The sequence below is a fragment of the Brassica napus genome, chromosome C5, assembly GCF_020379485.1.
Source record: "Brassica napus cultivar Da-Ae chromosome C5, Da-Ae, whole genome shotgun sequence".
Classification (NCBI taxonomy): domain Eukaryota; kingdom Viridiplantae; phylum Streptophyta; class Magnoliopsida; order Brassicales; family Brassicaceae; genus Brassica; species Brassica napus.
Window position 1 is genome coordinate 43,796,216 of NC_063448.1, and position 18,513 is coordinate 43,814,728.

At 37.2% G+C, this 18,513-nt stretch overlaps 2 protein-coding genes across 2 annotated transcripts; both read left to right on the top strand.

The window, feature by feature from the left end:
• The first annotated feature begins 8,984 nt into the window (after nt 1-8,984).
• LOC106374013 lies at nt 8,985-11,307 on the top strand. Its single transcript, XM_013814117.1, has 4 exons — nt 8,985-9,659; nt 9,772-10,050; nt 10,158-10,606; nt 11,289-11,307. Exons 1-4 carry the CDS (start codon nt 8,985-8,987, stop codon nt 11,305-11,307), a joined length of 1,422 nt encoding a protein of 473 aa, XP_013669571.1.
• Nucleotides 11,308-13,719: 2,412 nt separating this feature from the next.
• LOC106374014 lies at nt 13,720-18,427 on the top strand. Its single transcript, XM_048758772.1, has 3 exons — nt 13,720-16,612; nt 16,720-16,831; nt 16,904-18,427. Exons 1-3 carry the CDS (start codon nt 16,446-16,448, stop codon nt 17,072-17,074), a joined length of 450 nt encoding a protein of 149 aa, XP_048614729.1. The 5' UTR covers nt 13,720-16,445; the 3' UTR covers nt 17,075-18,427.
• The last annotated feature ends 86 nt before the right edge of the window (nt 18,428-18,513 follow it).

Sequence of the window (18,513 nt, forward strand, 5' to 3'; positions counted from 1 at the left end):
ATCTATTGCCTCTTTGAAGAATATGTATTGTGATTGTGCGTATCATTTAAAACACATCCAGATCAAGGCAGATCCTCAACCAAATCTAATGTATGGTTTAACTCGGCTCATTTAATCATCTAAAACAAGTTACATGACCTGAATAAAAAGAAGCCATAGTGGAATCTCAGCAACACATGAGTTTAATGACAAGAAAACAACCTGCCATGTGTATCTTCTAGCTTCACAACTTCTAGTAAGAGTAAAGAGTCTTTCAAAAATCAAGTTAAACTAGTTTGTGTGCTTATTAACTAGGCTTATTCAAATGACATGAATAAAAGATGATGTAAGAAACAAATAAGGAAAGCTGAATCTTTCCAGTTTTTGAATTACATCTCCCTCAAGAGTAAAATACCAGTAATCATGACAAAGTGGAAACCTTTTGTCGAGGAGAAACGGGAAGAACCGGTTCCGTTATGAGTACACTCAAGAAACGTAACAAAGACCATGTTTTCATGGAAAGGGCTCAGATTTGCAACCAGTTCGTTTATCCTGAAACAGCCATGTGCAAGGATTTCAAGGTAGCAAAAGTGTTTGTCAAATACTTCAAAATGCCAAATCTTGTGGAAAGTGGGGACATCTAACCCCACTAATGAGAACCAAACACGTTATTAAGGACAATAAAGTTATTAGTTAATACGCGTCGCAAATTCAATAGAACCCCATAGGTAGGTTTTCGTTGATTCTATGTTCTCAAACATACTTTATTAACCTATGTACCGATAAAATGACATAATTCGTTTAGCTAATTTTGTATATAAAGTGGGACGTTAGGAGGAAAGCGAATCCCGAGTATCGTATTAGAAGAGAAGCAAATAAAATATGTAAATGATAAGTACAAAATGCAATCTAAGACTTTTAGAAAGTTAAGAATAATGAAAATACCAACATAACTATCAATTGAATGTTAAGAACTAGATTGTGGATGGCTCATAACACCAAAAGATTATGATTTGTAATCTTTCCATTTATCTATGACGGTGTAATCTCCTATATAAAGAACCTCTATGTTATGAATAAAGATAGACTTTTTCATTACTTTTATAACAAGTTATCATCATGATAACCTCTAACACACTGAGCCTAAAACTAAATCGCTAAAACCCTAAAACCCTAAATGAAAAGGAATCTGCCTCGGAACTTCGAAGAGGCCGTTCTCCCAAACTGTGAGGACCCAGAAAACGATCAAGATATCAAATCGAAGCCTTGGCCGAGACAAATCAATCAGTACAAACCGCTTGTCGATCTGACCACCGACTCGCCCTCACGCACAGATACAGTGCGCGCCGATTTGCTTTGGAACCCTAATCCGAACCCGACGATACCGACGAACCCTAATCCGTTCGCGACTCCGTTCCAACTCGTGTCCACCTGATCAGATCCAGCCCCAAGGCGTTCCTGATCCTAGACGAACTAAGCTCCATCATACATCAAGGACAGCTCACGATCCGATAGAAGCAGCTCGCGTCTCCAACCTCAATCCATTCGCGTTCCAGGCCAGCTCGCGTCCCAGCCAGCTCGCGTCCCGATCGTGTCTAAGCTCGAGGTTCATTCTTGGTGGTCCCACTACAAGAAAACCGCGACATACCGAGGGAAAACCGACGACATACCGACAAAACAAATCCTCGGAAATAACTCCTCGAAAATTCATTTTTCCTCGGAAATCCCTCGAAAATTTCCGACGGAATTCCGAGGAAACGAATTTCCGAGGAAACTCCGAGGACCACCAGTTCGTCGGAAAGCTCCTCGGAATATACCGAGGGAAAACTTCCTCGGGATATTTCGATGGACTTTCCGATGGTCCAATCCTCGGAAGTTCCGAGGAAATGTTCCTCGGAATTTTCACCGGGAATTTCCGAGGAAATGAACCTTCGGAATATTCCGAGGAATGAGTCTCTCGGTATATTCCGAGGAAGAAGTCCCTCGGTATATTCCGAGGAAATGTTCCTCGGAAATTTCCGAGGGTTAATTTCCTCGGAATTTCAAAAAAAATTAATTTTTTTTTAAAAAATAAAATTTTTGAAATTTAAATTCGAAAATATAAAATTAAAATTAAAATTGAAAACATATTAGATAATATTCAAAATTGTACAAATAAAATAAAACATTCCGAGTTTTTGAAAAAAAAAAAACTACGGGTCTTGCACGTTCGGGAACACCTCGTTCGGGTACATCATCTGCATCATCTCCATCATTTGCTGGTTCAGCCTCCTCTGTGCCTCATAGCCCGCCTGTTGAGCCGCCATCTGGGTCTCCAACAAAGATATGCGATCATCCTTGTCCTTCAACTGAGCCGTAAGTACTTCTGTATCAACAAAGGGCGGTGGTGCAGAAGAAGGAGGAACCGACCGGGTGCGACGACCCAAACCGACCAAACGTCCCTTCTTCTTTAGAACCGACTGAAATAGAAAATAGCCAAATTTAAATCAAGAAATAAATGAATTGAACTTTAAAAAAAAGAACTTACGGATTCAACGATTTTGTTGATTCGAAACCGAGACAAGTTGGTCGAAGCCGTCGAATCGTCATCCTCGGTTTGAAGCTGAGACACTTCGTCTTGCACCTGAGTTTGGACCAGGGTGACCACTTCCCTCACAAGACCGTCATCAATCTTGCCGGTCTTCTTGTTGGTATACGCCCTCTTCATTAAGACGAGATCATCAACCGGCTCGCCATCATTTTCTTCCGCCTTGAAAAAAACATAAATTAAAGAAACATTAGAAATTAGAAGAAATGTACAAAAAATAAAATTTCAAAACTTAAATAATTGAAGAAAAAACGGCTGAACTTACCATGCGATCCCCTAGAGAGGCAATAGATTGAGCACCCAAGTTATGCTTGAAGACGCCTTTCCATTTACGGTCGCTCCTGCGGTTGGTGGAGTTGGTGGAAGAAGTTTCTTTCGTCTCTTCCTTATCCCAATGCGCACACAACTCCGTCCAAACCGTGTTGTTTATCGACTTTGGGACCTTTTAATAATAAAAAAAGAAAATAGTTTAGTAAATTAAAAAATTGTTTAATAAATTAAAAACAACCTTGTTGATTTCCCATTTCTTCTTTCACTCGTGGATCTGATTCCCATAGTTGTTCATAACTTTATGGACGAAGTGGTGATAGATAAAGAGCATCTCATCGGAATTCCAGTTGAATTCTTGCTAAAAAAAAAACACAATTAGTAGAAAATTTATATTAAAGATTAAATATATAAGTAAAAAATTAGAGTACTTACCGCAAACTGACGAAATCACAGATGCTGCTTGTCGGTAGGGAAGTCAGTGAAAGTCGGATGTCCCTTGCCGAGGGCCGAGTACATCATACGGTTGATCCATGCGCTGATCCCGTTCCCGGATCGGTTGAACCTAATAAAAAGAACAAACGCTTAATAATGAATCAAATTTTAATGAAAAAAAAAATATGTTTAATTACCATGTTTGACCCTGTCCATGTGGATACGGAGTGAGATAGGGAAGATGGTCACGACCGGGCTGTCGAACCAACTCCGCAACACTCATCACTCCCGGAGGACCCGGAGGAGCAGGAGCGGGTGCAGCAGCGGGAGCGAGAGGAGCAGGAGCGGATGCAGTAGAGGGAGATGTATGGTAGAAGCTGTGGGGCGAAGGGGAATCCTGAAAATGGCTGGAATCCCGAGACTGGCTCCCCGTACCACCACGACCACGACGCTGTCGAGGCCGGGTCTAATCATCATTAGACCTGTAAATTAAAAAAAAATATTTAATAAATATAGAAATATATAATTTTTTTTTAAATCTCAAATAATAGTTTTTAATCACAAAAAAAGTTTTATAGATATTAAAAATGTTTAATAAATATATAAAAATAGTTTTAATAAACAAAAAATAGTTTTAATAAATAAAAAATAGTTTAATAATTACAAAAAATAGTTTTAATAATATTAAAAATGTTTAATAGATATAGAAATTTATATTATATATATATATATATATATATATATATATATATATATATTTTAAAAAAATCCCAAATAATAGTTTTTAATCACAAAAAAAAGTTTTATAGATATTAAATTTTTTTAATAAATATATAAAAATAGTTCTAATAAACAAAAAATAGTTTTAATAAATAAAAAATAGTTTGATAATTACAAAAAATAGTTTTAATAATATTAAAAATGTTTAATAAATATAGAAATTTATATTATATATATATATATATTTTTTTTTTAAATCCCAAATAATAGTTTTTAATCACAAAAAAAGTTTTATAGATATTAAAAATGTTTTGTAAAATCCAAAACAAATGTTTTGTAAAATCCAAAGTTCAATTCAACAAAACAAATTATTCAACCAAATCACAATTCTAAACCTATTATACAACCAAATCACAATCCTAACCAATCACCCTAACAAAAATCTATCAAATCTACACAAAAACCTAACAAATAGAACCTAAGAGAGTGGGATAGGGTTCTTACATGATTTGTGTAGGTTTAGAGAAGATTCGCCGGAGATATCGTCGGGAGAGAAGGGGGAGATCGCCAGAGAGGAGGGAGAGGAGCCGGAGAGGAAGAAGAGAGAAATGGGGAAGAAGAAGTGTTTCGTCGTTATAAAACCTAGGGTCCGACGGATAGTTTCCGTCGGAATTTCCTCGGTATTTCAATTTCAATTTTCGCGAAATATTTCGCGGCTGGTTTGCCCGGTTAAATGAAAATATTCGGAGGAAATTCCGACGGACACTTAAATATCCGTCGGAATTTCCTCGGATATTTCATTAATTCGAGGAAAAAGAATATCCTATGCATGTATTTCTGTTGGTTTATATTGTTCCTCGGAATTTCCTCGGAATATTCCGAGGAAATTCCGAGGAACACATGTTTGGGGTTTCAAAACATAAAATTTTTTTGCCCTATATCATTTCTTATACAAATGCAATGCATACCATTGAGGAATCTTTGTATAGATGATCATAAACTATGAAATAACAAAATTTCAAAACGAATTGTAAGTATTTCATTTACCGTTCATTAAAGTGTATAAGTGTTTCTCTTATGTTGTGGGGATTTCGTTCATACAATCGGAAAAGTGTTTATCATAGGGTAAGGAACAAATTTTTGACTTCATAATCAGTCTAAGACAGTTAATAAGGGTTATATAAGTGTTATTCAAACCGTAAAACGTTGTTTTCGGTTTAAAAACCCTACTTCCTCGGAATTTCCTCGGAATATTCCGAGGGAATTCTGAGGAAACCCTTATCTTCCTCAGAATTCCGTCGGAATATTCCGAGGAAATACCGAGGAACTAGGGTTTTGGGTTTCAAAACATCGATTTTTTTGCCGTATTTCATTTCTTATACAATTGTAATGCATACCATTGAGAATTCTTTGTATAGATGATCATAAACCATGAAATAACAAAATTTCAAAACTAATTGTAAGTATTCTTTTTACCGTTTATTAAAGTGTATAAGTGTTTCTCTTATGTTGTGTGGTTTTCGTTCATGCAATCGTAAAAGTGTTTGTTATTGGGTAAAACACCAAAGTTTGACTTCATAATCTGGTTAAGACACGTAATGAAGGTTATATACGTGTTATTCAATCCGCAAAACGTTGTTTTCGGTTAAAAACCCCTAGTTCCTCAGAATTTCCTCGGAATATTCCGAGGGAATTCCGAGGAAACCCTTATCTTCCTCGGAATTCCGTCGGAATATTCCGAGGAAATTCCGAGGAAACCCTTATCTTCCTCGGAATTCCGTCAGAATATTCCGAGGAAATTCCAAGGAAAAAGACTCTATAATCAAATCCCTAAATCGACAAGGTCTATTCCGAGGAAATTCCGAGGAAAACCTATCTTCCCTCGGAATTTCCTCGGTATTTCTATTAAAAAAAGAAAAAAAAAAGTCGATGCTAGTCTGTTTCCGAGTCATCATCACCAGATGAATCTGAATCTGGATCTTGGTGAAACTTTCCAATCACTGGTTCATCCTCTACGTGAACGACGGCTTCCTCTCCGAAGTCGGTTAAATCGACTACAAGGCCAACTCCAGCTAAATCATCTGCTGCACTTAAGTTGCCGGATGTGCTTGGTTGTAGTGGGTCTTCCAGCTCAGAACTTCCCTGAACTCGGCCTCTCGGGTTGAGTCTTGTAACAGTAACCCATGGATCATCTCTGTTCCTTACCCGGAAGTACTTGATATAACAAACCTGTAACATTTAAAAAATTATTAGTAAAATTATAAATTAATACACATGATGATGAATCATTCTGAATAATTAACATTTAATTACCTGATCGGCGTGAGAAGCAAGAATGAAAGGATCATAATATTGCAGCTTTCGCCTCGAATTTACTGATGTAACACCAAATGCATCTGTTCTCACACCTCGATCTAGAGTGTTGTCGTGCCAATCACAATAGGAAGCGCAACCTTACAAAAGCGGCTGCATCACCAGCAACAAGCTCGAGTAGAGCCCCCAGGAGAAACGCTAATGCTGGCACCAGTGCAACCTCAACACGCCCACAGACTCAAATCATTCCGTCAAGCATCCGACGGCCTCGGGATTTTCCGCGGCTTTCGTCTCCTCTTCCTTAGCAACACTAAGTTGGAACTGTTGTGGTTTGGGAAATCCCATAACAGTCCAACGACTAAAAGAGATCCGGAAGAAGATCTCTCCAGATATAATTTTCCTATCTGAGACAAAGAATGATGATTTGTTTGTTCTCAAAGAGCTGGACTTCTTGGCATTAGATAATCACTTCCTGCTATCTCCTTCTAGTCCAAATAGTGGTGGACTTTCACTATTCTGGAGACCGGAGATTGATATCCAGATTCTCTCCTCATCTCAAAATTACATTGACACTCTTATCACCTATAAAGGGGCCTCGTTTCACACAACTTTTATCTACGGAGAACCGGACATCTCTCGCCGGCAGGCCTTTTGGAATCACATCGCATCTATCTCAGCAAACAGAAACTCCCCATGGTTGCTCACCGGAGACTTCAATGAAATCATCGATAATTCAGAAAAGAGCGGTGGCCCGATAAGAGCGGAAGGCTCCTTCTCCACCTTCCAGACATTCCTATCTAATGGAGATCTGTTCGATCTGAAGCACTCTGGGAATTATCTCTCATGGAGGGGCAAAAGGCATAATCATCTAGTCCATTGTAGACGAGACAGATCCATGGCAAATAGTTCCTGGTCAGACTTGTTCCCATCGGGCAGGTGCCATTATATGGAATTTGAAGGGTTGGATCATAGACATATCATTACCTACATTGACCCGACAAAGAAGAAAGTAGTCAGATTATTCTGGTATGATAGATGGCTTAGCAACAACCCAGAGATCAAGCGCATGATCACAGAAACGTGGAACTCTACACCACACAGCTCAGTGGAACAACGCCTCTCAAGATGTAGACAAGCTATCGCTACTTGGAGCAGGACACAATATGCAAACATCAAAAAGCGAATTGAGAAGTTAAAGGCTGATATCGAGACAGCCATGGCCGACACGACAGGGGATGACACGGGCATTGCTCGCCTTAACATTGAGATACTCAAGGCGTATAAGGATGAAGAAGACTTTTGGAGACAAAGGAGTCGACTGATGTGGCTTGCAGCGGGCGACAGAAACTCGGGATATTTCCACGCAGTATGTAAAGGGAAAAGGGCTAGGAACTGTATTACTGTTTTAGAGAATGCTGATAGTGTTGCCTTGTATGAAGAAACACATATCGTTCAAGAGATAACTACTTATTTCCAGGCAATTTTCACCTTGAACGATACAGCATACGCGCCTTTTGAACCATCTACAGTAGTAGAGCAAGCGATTTCCCCTTGTATCTCGGCTGAGACCAATGAGAGCCTGATAAGAATGCCATCAGCCGAGGAGATCCGAGTAGCTATGTTCTCGATTCACCTGGACAAAGCACCCGGGCCCGATGGTTTCTCGGCATTCTTCTTTCAAGCAAATTGGCATACACTTGGTCCGATCATTACGAAGGAAACTCAAGACTTCTTCAGAGACGGAGCTCTTCCGGAACACATTAACGAGACCCATGTAAGGCTTATACCGAAGATCCAGAGTCCGAAGATGGTATCAGAGTATAAACCCACCGCATTGTGTAATGTGGTCTATAAGCTGATATCTAAAATCCTCACTTTGAGGGTAAAGCCGATCTTACATGGACTCATATCGGAAACACAGTCCGCCTTTGTTTCGGGAAGAGCGATCTTGGATAATGTTCTTATTACACACGAGACTCTACACTATCTCAAGACCTCCAACGCCAAGAAGAAGTGTTCAATGGTGGTCAAGACAGAAATGAGCAAAGCCTATGATCGATTAGAATGGGACTTCATTCAGCTTGTGTTGACAAGATTCGGATTCCACAGCACTTGGGTCTCTAGAATCATGACCTGTATAAGGACAATCTCATACGCCTACTAGGTTAACGACTCGGTCCAAGGCTCGGTGATCCCTTCAAGAGGTATTCGGCAAGGCGATCTGTTCTCGCCATACCTATTCATATTATGCAGCGAGGTTTTATCAGGGTTGTGTAAGCGAGCACAACAAGCGGGACTGCTGTCTGGGATACGTGTAGCTAGGGGATCACCTCACGTCAACCACCTATTATTTGCAGACGATACTATGTTTTTCATGCAATCCGATGAGCAGAGTTGCAACACTCTCCACCTGATATTACAGAAATATGAGGCGGCTTCCGGGCAAACCATCAATACAAATAAGTCCTCAATCACCTTCTCTGCGAAAACAACTCAGGAGACTCGAGCTAGAGTCAAATCTCGCCTGGGTATTACCAAATAAGGAGGAGTAGGCAAATATCTCGGTCTTCCCGAACACTTTGGCAGGAGAAAAAAGGACCTCTTTACGTCGATTGTGGATAGGATCAGACAGCAGGCGAGTAGCTTGTCCACACGGTTCCTGTCGAGCGCCGGCAAACTGACTATGTTGAAAGCGGTATTATCAGCTTCTCCCACACATGCCATGTCGTGTTTTGAGCTACCAATGAGCTTGTGCAAAAGGATCCAATCTGCGTTAACGAGGTTTTGGTGGGACGGGAATGATAACAAGAGGAATATGTGCTGGACATCTTGGTCTAAACTCTCAAAGCCAAAGAAACTAGGAGGATTGGGCTTTCGAGATATCCATCTCTTTAACAAAGCCCTACTGGCGAAGCAATCTTGGAGAGTGCTCACGAAACCGGATTGTTTATTATCTCGTGTCTTAAGGGGCAAGTATTGTCACAAGGCGTCATTCCTCACGGTGAAGGCAACTACAGCTTGTTCTCATGGATGGCGCGGGATCCTCCACGGCAGAGACATCCTAGCACCTAACGTGGGCAAGGCTATAGGAGATGGAAACTCTACTAAAGTCTGGAAGGAATCATGGATAAAGGGGGACTCTCTGTTTTGCCCGATAGGACCAGCTAAGGAGGATGAGCTCGACCTTTATGTCTCGGACCTACTTGCGCGAGGAACAAACGAATGGAACAGACAGAAGGTGTACGACCTGCTGCCCTCATATGTAAACATGATACTCTGTATGAGACCAAGCCACCTTGGAGCAGAAGATAAGTATGTTTGGCCACTAAACACATCAGGAACATATTCTACAAATCGGGTAACTTTGAAGCAGTCAAGCAACAAGAACATGAAGATGTCCCCAAGATCGCCTACCTAACGTCAACTGGCTAAAGAACATATGGTCAGTGAAAACTGCCCCAAAGATACAGGTCTTTCTGTGGAAGATTGTACAAGATGCCTTGCCGCTGGGGATGGCTCTACAAAGGAGAGGAATCTTAACGCACCCAGTTACATGTGCACGTTGCGGCGAACCGGAATCCGCAGACCATCTCTTCCTCCACTGCAGGTTCACTAAGAGGGTGTGGAGTAACCTCCCCACAAGACCAATCGACCTCCAACCAACGGCTACTTTTGCTACAAGCCTGGAAGCGGCGCCCACACTGGTTTGTCTTCCACCTACAGGTGTTTCAGTTCATGTTTTCGCTTGGGTCTGTTGGTGCATTTGGACTGAAAGGAACCTTCTGGTTTTTGAGAACCGGACCCTTAACCCAAGTGATATCATAAACAATGCATTAAGACTGCTCGAGAATGGCAGGAGGCACAACCAGCTAAACCAAACGGAGCAAGCAACATAAGAAGATACAGTGGCCATACATCGACTGAGACTACAACTCTGTATACAGACGCGGCCTGGAGAGCACAGGACAGAACCGCAGGGTGTGGCTGGATATTTTACACCCCACGACCAGGAGAAGCAAGACAAGGAGTCTCAAAGGAATCATTCGTCGCATCCCCCTTGATGGCCGAGGCATTGGCTGTGGGAGAAGCTCTTCTACATGCCAAAGCTCTTCACCTATCCAATATCTGTCTCAAATCAGATAATCAAGTGCTTATCAAAGCGCTAAACTCGAAGCAACATCCGGTGGAGATCTACGGAATCAACTTGGATATCGAGAATCTATCTTCATCCTTTTCTTCTATCACTTTTAGTTATGTCCCTAGAAGCTTAAACTTGGCTGCGGATGCTTTGGCTAAATCTGCATTGTATGCTTTGAACTCTTATTTTTTTTTTAAAGTAATGAAATGCTTGGTTGAACAAAAAAAAAAACAAAACCTCCAAAGATACATGAAAACAAAAATTACACTTTTAAGAATGCTTCTCGGAGATTAGATGTGGTTTCTTTTTCTTGAGTGAAACCAACAAACAAGCCATTCAGCTAGCACTCGTTCTACTTACGTAGAAATGGTACTATATTATCTTTTCGGTAGAAGCAATGGAGAAAGTCCAATTCAAGATTATATTCAAGAACCTGATCACGAAGTAAAGCTCCAAAGATATATATGTGATTTGTAATTCTTGCTAGATATGACAGATATAAGACAAGAAGGGAAGTTTTTTGTCCATATACGAGGGCATTCTTGCTCTGTTTTTGTAACTTCCAGTACAAGCAATCACGCATGAGCTAGATAATAACAAAACAAAACAAAACAAAACAAAACAAAACAATACATATAAGACTACGTATCTAATAACGTTTGGAATAACCAGCAGCCTCACTTGTATCTAGATAGGATGTCAAGAATTATTATACAATATTACTGTGTCGGAAAGAATACCCAGCAATAGAATCTCAACAACACCTGAGATGGATAAATAACAAAAAGACATATGAGACTTGGAGTTTATAAAAGTCTCTTTTCACGTTTTAAATGTAAATACTTGTAGGTATCTTCTACCTGGGTAAGCGACAAGAATCAAGTTCAGTTTCAAATCAGCAAAAACAATGTTGGTGTCTTGTGAACTACATAGAAATAATGGACCAGTCTTTTTCAAAAACAAAAACATGTGACAAGGACTAACAATTGTGTACTTTCCTTATGCCTCATGCATCTACTGAACCTTTTTGAATCGGCACCGAACTCGGAACATAAGAGCACACAACTGCCCAATAATATATAGAATTTCCTAGAGCAGCTACTTTGAAGTAATTACCCTCTCCAATGAGGTAAGCTTTGGGGTAGTGTTTATCCCAAATCAATGCCACTTTCTTCTTCTCGTCCACGAAGAAACTCCCATACCCACACCGAAAAAAACTTCCATAACATTCCAGTGAACGGCTTCAAATCAACTTTTAAGAAATTTATCCATGTCAACTCATTGGCCTCGATCTTTGTTGTAATCTGTATCTCAATCTCATATGTATCAACACTGTAAAATAACAGTGCAAGCTGTTCTTCTCTAACAGAAGATAGAATCACAGAGTCTCCATTACGAGAGTTAGATTGCAGATCAAGACAATGTCTAAATCTCTCACTTGTAAAATCAAAACATATTAAAGATTCTCCCATCTGATCGATCTTCTTCTTTCACTCTCTGAGCAAAAAAGTAAGTATTTCCTTTCAAAGACAAGCCCTCACGATAATGCTGTATAGTCCAGTCACAAGTGACAGCAAGATCCCTCCATGAATCATATTTAAAATCATACATTTCATACTGAACAGTACTGCCACTATACAACAACCTTAAGACTTTGTGGTTGCTCTTGATGTCGTATCCCATACAATAGTTATTGAACATGGAGAATGATTTGCTGAGTTTGATCCACCTGACTTGTCCTAAATACGGGTTTGATCCACCGGCATACTGTTTTTCGGAAGGCATAACAATAAACCATCACAATGATAGACTTCATTATATACCTTGAATTGATTAAGTTTACATATTGGCTTTGTAGATAGCTCAACTAACCCATCTTTGTGGTTATGGATGTTGGATAAGCTTCAAAGAAAGATAGCTTAGGAAACAAGTTATTTATTAAAGATAAGTAGAATGACTTATAAGTTTAGAATAATGATAAGATGTAATAGGATAAGTTAAGAAGTTCCTATATAAAGGGATCCAATGTAAGATGATCTCTACAACGATTAGAGAAGAAAGTTAAGAAAGAAATAAAAGGAAGAAATTGTTTTATAGCTTAAAGATAAGTAGAATGACTTATAAGTTTAGAATAATGATAAGATGTAATAGGATAAGTTAAGAAGTCCTATATAAAGGGATCCAATGTAAGATACAACGATTAGAGAAGAAAGTTAAGAAAGAAATAAAAGGAAGAAATTATTTTATAGCTTATGTGTCTTTGAATACTTTAATGGACTCCCTCTAGATTGAGGCTCACTAAACAAACCCTAGAATTACACACCATGACCACCACTGTATCGTTAGCTGCTTTGCCACGGTGCTTCTTTGTAAAGCTTTCATCTTTACAATTCGTTCCATTGTTTGCAAGTGGATCTAGCCGCTCGCTGAAATGTTAACGGAACCCAAATCTTGTGAAATATCAGAGATTCTTGTCATTGTTTCAAGCCAAAAAAAAAATTTAGGGGTTTTCAGAAAACTCACCAGTAATCTTTTTGTGAGACGTTCGATAATGAAACCCATCTTGTTTGTTTGGTGATGATAATTTTACCATTTATTTACATTAGAATGTGTCATTGAGATATTTATTGAACCTATATTTAAGTATACTTCTATTTTCCTAATTTAAATAATAGATCTTTTTAATCAAATCTTAATCAAAATAGATTTCCTAATATATTTTATATTAACATATTAAATATTTTTATTATTTGTTAGTAATAAATAATAAAATAAAAAATTCCACATCATAATCAATTTACATAACATATAAATAAAATATAAAATAGTTTATTCATTTTTTTTTTGACAGCAAACAATGCACAGACTCATATTGACTCTGTGAACCAACTTGGAAACTCTGCATCCATGTGTACGACGAAAGACGGTTGATGCCGGGCACTAAGTTTATTCATATATTATTAGTATACTGATTTCATAATATAAGTCCAATTAATTATAAATATTGGATTTTGTATATGACATATTGTGATATAATAGACAGTTAAAATCACAAAATAAAATTATTTAAAGTAATAAATAAAATTGTTATATTTTAAAATGTTATATTAACAATTATGCAATAAATGTTAATTTATATATATATATATATAATACAATTAGTACAAATAATAAAATTTAAAGTGAAAGTAAATATTTATACGGTCATGGGTCAAGCTCTAGAAATAAACAACGACAGCGCAAGATTAGTTTTCTTTAACAAATTTATTTTAATAGAAATTATAGTTCCAAATATGTTTATATATTTTATGTATTTATAAATTTATTTTCTTTGTTTTTAAGGGATGTTAGGATTTTGAAATTGGAAAAAATTATGACCGACCTCTATATTATTTTAAGTAGGATAAAATTTATATCAGAATATTTTATTAAACTTTTATTTTAATTTTTATTATAACTGCAAAGATTAATTTCAATATAAATTTATGTTTAAATACTACAAATACATCATTTAATATAAAAAAAAAAAAAACTAAAATACCCGACCGGTCGGGCGGGTGAAGGTCTAGTTGCTTATAAAAAAGAAGTTATAAAAAGTTAATCAAAGCTAAAATTTACATGTTTAAAAAAGAATTAGAAATGGAAATTGCTTATGTGATAGAATTCTTGATTTGATTTAACTTTTCCGTGTGTCAAAAAGATTTAATTTTTATGCCTTCAGTTAAAAAAAAGGATTTAATTTTTCCTTTATCAAATTTTCAAAAAGAGGTAACAGATCACGAATATTTGTTTCTTTTAATTCTAACATTTGCTATGTACAAAAACTATAAAACTCAAGTGGTTAATATAGTTTTTCAGGGAGTCGCTTTCACTTCTTCTCTAAGCAATTGATATAGATCTACGGAGAATCTCAAAAGCATCAAATTGCATACCTTTAGACTACTTCTTAATTGATATAGATATCTACGGAGAATCTCAAAAGCATCAAACTGCATACCTTTAGACGCGGACACATTTATTTGGAATCGACCGAACGGAACAGATCCGAAAAGAGGTTTGATAAGGGTTTGGACCCTATCAACTATGCAACCATATATCTCTAGAAAATACCGGAACCGAACCAAGAACCAAATGAGTACCCAAATCTAATCAAACGATAACAAAAGGGACTGAGGGAGAGTTTTTAGAGTGTCCACGTTGGATAGAAAAATTAGCCAATCAGAGACTTTTTTTTTGACACGTCATTATGACTGCTTTCGTATGGGCTTAATTGTTCAGATTTCGTATGGGCTCTATTGTTTCGTATGGGCTTTATTGTTCAGATTATCATGCGGCCCATCTTATCATGCCCACAAATCTGATCTCTCTTCCAGCGTCGAAAGCTTTCCTCCGACTCTTCCACCTCCAACTTTTCCACTTCATCTTCTCCAACGCCTGCCTTTTTTCCCACTACGTTCTCAATCAATTACATTGTTAAAGATGGTCTTCGATGTTGTGATCCATCTCCCCTTTACTTCTCTTATATATAGCTCTATCCCTAAACCTAATTCTACCCTAAATAAAAAACCTACTCTGCAAAAAAAAAAAAATCTATGGCAATGAAATCCGCCGTAAAGTCTCAGCTTACCACCGGAAAAGCTCCCCTCGCCATGTATTTCAATGACATTTCTCCAGGACTATCAGAGTCACAGCTCCGATTTCGAGTAATCCACTTTTGGGAGGCAAAAAATATAGCGAATGGGACCCTCATTGGGATAGAGCTCTTGCTCATCGACGAACATGTATAGGTTCTAATCTTCAACTTTCATTCCATTGTATTATAAACCACCATCCTTAACTTGAATTATTTCAACTCCTGCAGGGGACTGTGATGCAAGGATTCATTTCCTCTTCTCGTGCTCCAACATACCTGCCTCATCTGAAAGCAGGAGCAATTTACACCCTTCAGAATTTAACACTTTCATTCTCGAACGGCTCTGTTCTTGCTCCTCTCGACGACATCCCCGTCTCCGTCTCTTTTCCAACCGACAGGTTCAGGTTCCACACACATGAGGATTTCCAAGCTCACCGTGGTCTCAGCGGCGATCTCTACGGTAAAATCTGCTCTCATTTAGTTTTCAAACTGCGTATTGATTCTTATTGGGGCGGCTTCTCTACTAATCTTCATATACAATGTTTTAGATGTCGTTGGCCACTTGAGGCTGGTGAGTGGCCAGTCTCTCATTGACCGCCCCGTCCTTGACGAAGCCGAAGTAATCGGAACGCGTCGTATTTTGGTTCATTCGTTATAATTTTAGCTCGCTGTCATCTCCAAATACATGTTTAGTATTGTTTCATGTTTTATTTTATATGAGATTAGTAATATGTTCGCTTTTTGTTATTGATTTCAATATATCTGAATCATATAGATATAAACATATATTCATACGTTGTGTTTTACAAAATAAATCAGCTAAGTTGTTTTAGTTTGGTGATAAAATAAAGGTTATATATTGGGCTGACGCCCTAATGCACTGCAAAACTTACTCCGTAGGACAGCTTATTAAATCTTTCTCTGTTTTAAATATACTTTTACAGTGGACCTGTTATGAAGCTCTACCTTTGGGACCAGGCTGCAAAGGACTTTTACAAGAAATTCACATCCAGTGAGGACACTCCCACTGTTCTTTTGGTCACGACCGTTAACCCAAAAGTTATAGCAGGTAATCAGTTACTCCCTTATCATCACCGAACAAAAAAAAAATTAATCCCTATCATCACCGAACCACTGATAATACAAACGTTAATGTTTTGCCATGCTGTTTGTCATCGCTCTCTACTGTTTGCTTATCAAGTTATCAAACACGTTTGTGATCCAATATAATTAAAATAACCTGGGCAATTTTCTCAGGTTTATGATCCATCCTTTATCAATTACACTTTCATTACAATGTGAATGCTTGATTGTTTCAGAAAGCATTAGGTTGCGTTTGTTTGCTGTTGTGTTACATTGAGTTGAGCTGTGATATGTGGTCATCTTCACTTTCCGAACTTTCAGATATTCATGATAGTGTTACTAACGTGTGTTTTAATGTGTTAACCACAAGAACAGGTAATTTAGCTCTCAGTTCGATGGCCTCCTCCCGTGTCTTTATTGACAAAGATATCCAGCCCACGATTGATTACTTCAGCTGGTTAGTCACTGTAGAGACAACAGTGTTGTGTTTGTCAATTCCAATTAGTGTTCTGTTCAGACTCAATTGAGTGAGCCTTCAATCTCATGTTTTGTAAATTATCTCAGGTTGGGTTCTAACCCAGAGATTGCAAAGCGGGTAAATGCAGATGAGGTTACTAGGTCTGAGACAATGACAATTGGGCAGATCTATGCTTACATCAAGCAGGAAAATGCCAAGGTAAAATACAAGCTCAAGATAACTCTGTGAAAAAAATATTCATGTGATTCACTTGCCTTTAACGTATTGCAGGAAGCTTCTTTCGACTGCATAGCCACAACTGATGATCTTAAGCGTGACAGTGCATGGTACTATATTGGCTGCAGCGGTTGTCAAACAAAGGCCACCAGAGGTCCTTCTTCGTTAATGTACGCCAAGTGCGGCAAAAATAATGTGTCTGGTGTAGCGAAGTGTGCATTCTAACCTCCCAACTTCATGTTTCATCTTTCTTTTTTCACGATCATGTTTCATTTTCTACAATTTGATTTCTGTTTACTTTTATTTCAGGTATCTCGCAAAGATCTCTGTCTATGACAAAAATGACCAGGCTGTTTTTGTCCTATTTGGTGATGCAGGAAGTGAGTTGACAGGAAAGCATGCGGCATAATTGGTTAACAACTACTTTGAGGTACCTAGCCATCAACTCAAACCCCTCCCAGTTCATCTAAAACTAACTTTATTCTTCCTCGAATGTTTTAGGCTAATCAAGACCTTGGTGCTGGCCATCAGATGCCTGTCCCCCAAGCATTAATCGACACCATTGGCCAAACACATAATTTCAGGGTCAACGTGTCTAAGCTCAACTTGACAGGCAAGATTCAGGCCATAACCGTTACGAAGATTGTCTAAGCGATATAACATTAAAGCAATGTTAAAAATATATCGCCGACCAAAAAACATTAAAGCAATGTTAAAAATATATATCGCCTACCAAAAAACAATTTACGCTCACCTCCAAATAAAAAAAATAGAAACATAATATTTTACAAATCGTAATGTACCATAAATATTCCACCATTATACGAACGTGATTGACGGCATAAATTTTGCACCCAAACATTAAGTCAAACCCAATTGTTTTTGATAAAATCTTCTTCCGAAAAAACATAAGAAATTAATTACACTATGTGTTTTGCCCACACTTGCGGGCTTAGTAATTTTACAAAAACTTATAAATAGATTGTATATTATCAATTCAAAAATCATTAGAATAAATTATTTTCATTTTTATATACGATTAAAAAAGCTATTTTAATAAAATATCTTTTATTATGTAAAATAAACTTGAAAAAATTTATATACACATAAAAAATATATAAGGATTTATATGGATTTTTAGAATACCGTTACGTAAAATATTTTGGGATAGCATAATCTATAATATTTTTAGATAATGATATTTATCGAATTAATTAAAATCGTTTTTTATTTATAGGTAATTATATATTAACAAATCTAATCTAACTATTTATTAAGAGATAATTACATTAAACGTTCGAACTTTTAACGTGAGTGCGAAAAAATCATTTCAAAAATAATAGTATAAATATTTTAGAATTATTCGCCATTTTATTTTCAAAAATTATCACAATAAATAATTTTGATAGTCCTAAGAAATTTATTATAAACGATTGATGATTTAATATATATATATATATATATATATTGTTTAATATTACTAAACCAAATATAATATAAACATATATATAATATAAATATAAATATATATATATAATATTTATATTACTAATTTAAATATAATATAAATTCAAATATCGTATTATCGTTAATTATTTTTAATTATTCTGAAGATAATAATAAATTATCAGATAATAACTAACATTATCTATTAAAATTATTAA

Bases quoted from the DNA above. Each gene is read 5' to 3' on its own strand.
- LOC106374014 (XM_048758772.1), top strand. From the start codon at position 16,446: ATGTGGTCATCTTCACTTTCCGAACTTTCAGATATTCATGATAGTGTT. The intron at 16,613-16,719 runs GTTAGTCACTGT...AAATTATCTCAG, and splicing joins ACGATTGATTACTTCAGCTG to GTTGGGTTCTAACCCAGAGA. The intron at 16,832-16,903 runs GTAAAATACAAG...AACGTATTGCAG, and splicing joins TCAAGCAGGAAAATGCCAAG to GAAGCTTCTTTCGACTGCAT.
- LOC106374013 (XM_013814117.1), top strand. From the start codon at position 8,985: ATGTTGAAAGCGGTATTATCAGCTTCTCCCACACATGCCATGTCGTGT. The intron at 9,660-9,771 runs GTAACTTTGAAG...CCAAAGATACAG, and splicing joins GAACATATTCTACAAATCGG to GTCTTTCTGTGGAAGATTGT. The intron at 10,051-10,157 runs GTCTGTTGGTGC...CGAGAATGGCAG, and splicing joins CAGTTCATGTTTTCGCTTGG to GAGGCACAACCAGCTAAACC.